This window comes from Euphorbia lathyris, chromosome 4 (genome assembly GCF_963576675.1).
Source record: "Euphorbia lathyris chromosome 4, ddEupLath1.1, whole genome shotgun sequence".
NCBI classification, from domain to species: Eukaryota; Viridiplantae; Streptophyta; class Magnoliopsida; order Malpighiales; family Euphorbiaceae; genus Euphorbia; species Euphorbia lathyris.
Window position 1 is genome coordinate 19,496,416 of NC_088913.1, and position 7,938 is coordinate 19,504,353.

General features: G+C 34.5%; 1 protein-coding gene across 1 annotated transcript; it reads right to left on the bottom strand.

Annotated features, from left to right (window-relative positions):
• Positions 1-5,991: 5,991 nt before the first annotated feature.
• LOC136225853 (metalloendoproteinase 3-MMP-like) lies at positions 5,992-6,912 on the bottom strand. Its single transcript, XM_066013990.1, has one exon. The coding sequence runs from the start codon at positions 6,910-6,912 to the stop codon at positions 5,992-5,994; it is 921 nt and encodes a 306-aa protein (XP_065870062.1).
• Positions 6,913-7,938: the final 1,026 nt, after the last annotated feature.

Consider the following 7,938-nt stretch of genomic DNA (forward strand, 5'->3'; position numbering starts at 1 on the left):
AGTAACCTGTAGCCTTTTTGAGTGGAAGGATATCCTAAAAACATACAAGGGACACCCCTGGGAGACATTTTATCTGATGGAAAAGATGGGTTATAGGCAAAGGCAAGACACCCAAAGACCCTTAAGTGATCATAGTTGGCGGGAGAATTGTGGAGGGATTCATAGGGAGTGGAGTTATCAAGTACATGAGTAGGCAGTCTATTGATCAAATGGACAGCAGTTAGGACACAATCACCCCAATGAGACAAGGGCAACCCAGCCTGAAAACGAAGAGCCCTCGCTATTTCCAATATATGCATGTGCTTCCTCTCTACTCTGGCATTCTGTTGGGGTCTCCTAACACAGCATGTTTGATGCACAATACCATTTTCGGAAAAGAAGGCTGAACATTGTGTGTCATCAAATTCTAAGGCATTGTCAGACCTAAGATATTTGATTTCCTTGTGAAAGTGTGTTTAAGCATAGTTAAGAAAAGCTTCCAAAATAGACAGACTATTAGATTTGAGTTTCAGAAGATATACCCAAGTTGTTCTAGTGCAATCATCAACAATGGTAAAAAAATACCTGTAATGCCCCCTAGTGGGAACCTTATAGGGGCCCCAAGTGTCAATATAAATCAATTCAAAGGGTTCACTAGCATATGAAGAGCTTAAATCAAAGGGCTGTCTAGTAAACTTGGACATAGGACATGTCAAGCAAACCTTGGTATGATCCTTAATATGCTGTTGAATACATGAGATATGTTTAAGTTTAGCAAGAGGAGAATGCCCCAATCTGTTATGCCATAGTTCAATGCTAGACTTTTCTGTAGTTTTAGTTTCAACAGCGAGACAAGCAGGAGATTGAATTTGAGACAGCCACGCATGAGGGATGGTAGGATCAGTAGTGTCTAACAGGTAATACAGGCCATTTTGAGCTTTTCCTATACCCACTATTTGTTTGGTTTCAGCAGCAATGATCACACAATGAGTGGAATAAAATTGTACCTCACAATTGTTATCTTGGACGAGCTTTTGCACAGAAAGAAGGTTGTGTTTGAAGAGTGGAACACAAAGCACATTCTTAAGTTGCAGTCCTGTAGGGAGAGCAATGTCACCAATATGAGAGATTACAGCTTGATGTCCATTTGGGAGGTGAATGGGGGAAGCCTTCTGAACAGCATTTGGTTGGATGAAATGTTGCAGATGTGGAGTCATGTGGTCAGATGCACCTGAATCAATTATCCATGTCGTGAAGTTGGAAGCGGCAAATTGACATGTCAACATGCCTGGGAAGTGATGATCAATTTCCTCATCAGTTTCTGATTCCTTGTGTTGTAGTTGTAATTTAGGCATCAACTGCATCAGATGTTCTAGTTTTTGAGGTGTGAAGAGAAGCCCCGATGATTCTCCTGAACTGTGACTTTGCATAGTAGCTGCAACTTTAGGTGCATAAGGGTTATGAGGTAGGGAAGGAGTTTGGGGTAAAGTTTTGGATTTGTTCTTGTGTTTGGAGTACCACTTAGGGTATCCAACTATAGTCCAGCACCTATCTCTACTGTGTCCTTTTCCACCACAGGCAGAGCAAGTCTGCAGTTTATCATGATTTCTGCTGTACATAGCAGATATATCAGACTCAAATTTCACGCTGGTTAGAACTTCTCTTTGAGCCTCTTCTTGCTGCAAGACAGCTGAGGCAGTTTCAACAGATGGAGAGGTGTAAGCATCAACAATTGACTCCTCTAGTTTTTATATGTATCATTCAAACCATTTAGGAATTGAGACAGTTTGACCTCCTCCCTTTGTAAATCAATGCCAACAAGTAAAGCTTTAACTTCAACATCAGCATTATTCACAACAGGCAGCAAATTTAAAGAATCTAACTCTTCCCACATGGATTTCATAGCAGTATAGTAGTCATTGATACTCATCTGATGTTGTTTTTCTTCAAACAGATCTTTATTTAACTTATATTTCCTGGACCCATTAGTAAGAGAGAACCTCTTTTCTAGATTATCCCATATATCCTTAGCAGATGTCATATACATCACAGATTTCTTAATATTAGGAGATAAATTATGAGTTAACCAAGCGATTACCATATTGTTGCAGGTATCCCATATCTATGCTTTGGTTTCATCATCACTTGCTTTTGGTTTTTCTACAGTTCCAGTCACGAATCCCAGCTTTCGTTTGGAAGAGAGATTAATCTCCATAGATCTGCGCCAGGATCGATAATCAGAGGATCATTGAAGCTTATCAACCAAGAGTGTGTTTGCTCTTTCAGAGGGATGGAGAAAGAACGGATTCATCATTTCCTGATATGTGATTTTTGTATTCGCCATTGAAGACGAGAGAGGCAAAGATCAGAGGGAGAGAAATCAAAGATTGGGGAAGAAGAAAAAAGAAACCCTAGAAGAAACAGATAAGGGATTTTAAGAAACACTATCTCTTATTTCTCTTTGTGCTTACCACAGCTCTGATACCATAATGAGCAAAATACCAGGTATTGAAGCACAAAAAAATATCAGAGGAAATTAGAGAATAATCACAAAAGGAAGCTCAATAATTGCTTCATTCTCATTAATTAATGGAAAAATGAGTCTTACCAAGGAATATAAAGGAGACAATAAAAACAAGAAAGGATAACCACCTCACTATCAGACAAAACACATGTCTGGACAGTGAGGATAACAACAGTACAAAAGGAAAAATACAAACTAGTACAAAGAAACAAACAAAAGAAATAAAAGAGCTGAATTGGTCCTTAATATTAGTAGTTACATTAGTTTTAATTGTCATTAAAATGAACTAATTCAATAGATTAATTAGTCATTACGTGAACTGATTAAGAAGAAAAAAGCGTTCCAACAGTTTTCTATAAGAGTGATTTGTAGTTTCTTATATCTAAGCCAATAGATCATATAATGGCAAGTTTGATAAGAAATTGCATATATCACATTAAAAAATTAGAAAATTGACAATGAAAAGAAAGATACTTCTAAAATTTAGTTGTTCAAGTCAATGGCTTTAGTTGCTAGTAATTTTGTTAAGCATGATGGAATTCTAAGTAATGAGATCACCAGAATTGAAAACCATACAAATTATGACTTGCATAGAGAAAAAACTTTATGCAAAAATTAAATGTCCTCCTAAAGTTATTAGAAAAGTTTAATTTTATCCTCATCATATAAATAAGGGTAATTAATTTATTAGTCCCTGTATTTTGATAAAACACACTGTTTAGTCCTTGTATTTTTAAAAACACATGGTAAGGTCCCTAACCTTTTTCTCAGTGAACTGTTTAGTCCTTCCGCCTGTTTGTTAGATTTTTTACCATTTATGGCTTCGGAAATGACTAAATTACCCTTTACTATTTACCTTCAAACTTTAGAAGAGGAAATCCAATTTAGAAGAAGAAGCTATTTGTATGGAAAACAAGAAAAAGACCAGACTTAATGCTTACGAATTTGAACGATTAAGAAGAAAATCAAGAAGAAGAACACTCAAAGTTGATTTCAGATGTATTAGAGTTTAAAGGAAAGGAAAATAAAGGAAAAGAAGAATGCAAATCCAAATTGACTAACAAAATCTTCATGAGGGTCTAACGGCAGGGACTAAACAGTTCATCGAGAAAAACGTTAGAGACTAAACAGTTCATCGAGAAAAAGGTTAGGGACTTTATCATGTGTTTTTGAAAATATAGGGATTAAACAGTGTGTTTTGTCAAAATATAGGGACTAGTAAATTAATTACCCTATAAATAACTTAAATTTAACTCCATGGTAGAAATTTTAGCACAACTTATTCTTTTCTAAATAAACAACGGGAATTAGCTATGACAAGCGCAATTGAACTATTTCCTACTATAGGAGAGAAATCGAAGTTCAACTTTTATCCCTAAAAACATTTAAATTTTTTTGAACATGTTATATATTTGGCTCTCTCTCTCAAATGTTTTGCACTTATTTCGTGGAACACTGGCTTGTCCTCTCGAACTATCTTTAGCCTAGGACTTGTGTGGCCACTAATATAATATCATGGCTTCTCCTCAATGATAATTTACGCTACAAAAGATAACCCGTAATCATGCTTAAACCCATGTAATTGTCTACTATAATTCTTTATTGGTTTCAAATCCACATATTTCGTGTTCTGTAAGTTTTGATCCACATTTTTTAGTGCAAAACAATATTTTTTTTGCGGTGCCATTAATATATTTGTTATAATTAGTTTATGTATTACGCCTTTAATCATGTTTTTGGACAGTTTGTATGTATAAAACCGAACTGAAATCGCAAAATATACATTAGATTTATAATTAGAGTTTTAGTTAGGTTTTAGAACTATTTCAATCTTGTAAAACGGTATGCAATGCTCAAACCCAAAAAAAAAAAAAAATTCTCTTCCTTTTGGAAAACAGATCCCACCAACATCACTAAAGACCCCAAATCATATAGGATAATGATATAGATAAAATCGAAATGAAGGTTTTAATCTTAAACCAATAAAGAGTGCAATCTTATCAAGCTAAACTTGAAGGATGAGTAATCTCAAATTGGATCGATCCAAAGCTCTCAAGGAGGCTAAAATGCTTGATATGATAAAGTTAAGTTTCCTTACAAATTAAGGAGTATGTATACGCTTCCCTAATTTAAGTTAAAAGACTAAAATGCCTCATTGAGGCTACAAACATAGGCATAAGTAACACGGATAAAATAGGAAAGAAGACTTTGAGGGTAGGGGCGTAAATATAATGAATGGTACAATGATAATAAATAGAAGAGAAAAACAGTAAATAGTGGATGAGAGTCCTCGTCTCAAACACAAAAAAAATCTCCGTCCTTTTGAAAAATAGACCTCACCAACATGATTAAAGACTCCAAAAAATATATGACAGAAGAAATTTAGAAAAGAAAACGTGTTGGAAAGGCAGTGTGTGCCAACACACGCCAACATGCACGTGGGCTGAGGTGGCGAACCAAACGCATGAGGCGACTTAGGTGAAGACAATAGAATTTCAGAGACTTAAAAAAATAATTGGGATAAGGTTGCTAATCTTGGATTTTTAAAATGCGGTGGAGTTCAATGGGATGCATTTTCGTCCCTACCCCACATTATTTTCCACTCCTAGAAAGCATCGATGGCAATGAACATATCACATTCAAGGGAAGGATCACGATTATATGCTAGTGAATTCGTGTAATGGATTTCTTTACCCGTGTAAACCATTTCATAATGAGCCTCTTGTTGTGTGCAATCTAGTTAAAGGCGAGTTTATTAATTTTCTGCAAGTCATTAAGGGATGTTTATGAGCATTATATTGATTGTGGTTTTGGTTTTAATCTAAAGATCAATCAATACAAAGTGGTAAGATTTTTTCTTAGCAATATTCTATGACATCATATGTAGACTAGCTGAGGTACAGGGTCATGGAAAAATATTGAATATGCTCCTTCAGGCTATATGTTAGAATTTCCTATTTATTTGAGTGGTGCACTTTATTAGCTTTGACATTTTGGTGAGAAATTGAGTTTTATGGTTTCATTTGATTGTGAGAAAGAATATTTCCTACCATTTTCATCACCACCATTAAGGGACGATAACAAGGTGAATGTGGGCATGAGAGTTCTAGGAGGATGTCTATTCCTATGTGACTCTTCGAATCAATCATTGATTTGTGTTTAGGTGATACAACTTCATAATACTAATTTCGAAGTTAAGCTTGGTTCTAACAAATTTTACATGATGGAGCCGCAACTTTATAACTAATTTTTCAAACATGGATGAACTGCAAATTGTACATATAATTACAGGGAGTTGCTTATCAAAATTAGTTCCATCCAAAGTCAAACAATTGCAATTTAATAATGGAGAAGACAAGCTTCCGACAATAATCAGAATGAAAATTCAAAATTGATAGTGAAAGTATATATAGGAAAAACTTGAAAAAATGTTACTAAAACTTATTCCAAGAAACAAGAATGTGAAAAGAAAAATAAATTCAAGAAAATCAAATGCTATATAAAGCCTTGATGCCTTGAATATCATCATAATTCATACCCTTGATGACCCCGGGAAGAATGGTGGGAAACATAATAGCATCTTCCACAGATGAATGTCCAAGTCCAAGCAGATGTCCAATTTCATGCAATGCTACTGTCTCTATGTCAACACCATCATCTACTTTTCCTACTACCCATTTTTCATCTGCATCAAAATGAAGTCTCCCATCTCGGGGTGGCATTCCATGAGCTAGAATTCCCTCAGGACCATCAAACGGAAACCCATCTCCATGCTCACCTCTGTAAAAATTCACTTTCAAATCTGCACTATCATAATATTCTGTTATTTCAAAAGTGAATTGTGAGTTAGCTTCCCATGTTTTAAATGCTCTCTTCACTGGTGCCACTGCTGCCGGCGGTGTATTCAACTGAAAACCGTATGTCAAATGGTACTTATATAGGGGCCATCTAGGGAGCCCAGGAAGAAAAGCATAGTGTGATACTATTTTGAATTTTGATTTATTGCTTTGTTTGTTAGATTCCATCCTTGTATTTCCATTGATGATATCTGCAACTCCGCATCTAGGTAGCATCATCTGTGAGACTGTTTCTGAATCTAAAATTCCGGTGGGGTTCAGGTGGAAATTGATTTGGTATGTTTTGATTGCGGATTCTAATTGATTATCAAAATCATCGTTGTTGAAAAGGGATTGGTTTTGATAGTTTAAGTAACCAAAATGTTGAAGGTACTTCTTTAGTCCTTGAATGCCTTTCACGTTTTCTCCCTTGTGACTTCCTTGGACATGTTTGAGGAAATTGAATGATGAGGGTTTCTCATCATCTTTTGAGGCTGCGAAAGCTATGCTGGAGATAAGGGATATGGAGATCAAAAGAATGAAAGGAAATGAAGAAAATGTTTTAGATGCCATGGAATAAGCACTAGTTAGCCTTTGTTTCATGAAGTGATATTTAAAGGATGTAAAAGGGTACCGATGGAAATAAAAGTTAAATATTAAGGTTGTTTGAGAGTTTAGAGAATGTAAATCAGAGTTAAAAGTTTAAGTTGGTTTGAGAGTTTAAATATATAGAGGAATGAAAGTTAAATTTATGCAGAAATGAAAAAAATCAATGAACTTTGGGTTACTTACATTAACTTCCGGTTTGGAGGTTACAGTTTTGAGGTTAAAAAAAGTAAAAATTTAACTTCTATTAACCTTCATTTACTCTTCAAAAACAACTCTTAAACAATGTTAATGTGATATTTAACCTTTCATTACTCTTATTTACCTTCGTTAACTCGTTCCCAAACAAAGGCTAAATCAAAATAATTACTTTCATGATAAAATCATAGTTTGAAGGTATGGTGGATATCGGGTGCTGATGGAAAAAATGAAAATTTGTATAAACCGAGGAGTAAAGACATTTAAATTGTGAGAATCCCTTTCAAATTTGTAATGGTATAGTTATTAGAAAATTAAATATCATTAATGGAATTAAATAGAATCAACGTGTTAATGGGACAAGTTAGTGGTTATTAGTGGTTACATTAGTTTTAATTGTTATTAACATGAACTAATTCAATATATTAATTCGTCACTATATGAACTAATTAACAAAAATAACGTTCCAACAGTTTTTCAATAAGAGTTATTTGTAGTTTCTTATATTTCCAAGAGATCATCATATCATATAATAGCAAGTTTGATAAGAAATTGCATATATCACATTAAAACTTAGAAAATTGACAATGAAAAAAAAGTATTCCACTTTCAAAAAAATAAAATAAAAATTGAGTTGTTCAAGTCAATGGCTTTAGTTGATCATAATTTTGTTAAGCATGATGGAATTTTAAGGAATTAGATCACCAAAATTGAAAACCATAAAAATTATAAAACTTGTGTAGAAGAAAATGATGCGGACATCCGAACTGGCCACACTGATCGCGCGGACTCTAG

Bases quoted from the DNA above. Each gene is read 5' to 3' on its own strand.
- LOC136225853 (XM_066013990.1), bottom strand. From the start codon at position 6,912: ATGGCATCTAAAACATTTTCTTCATTTCCTTTCATTCTTTTGATCTCC.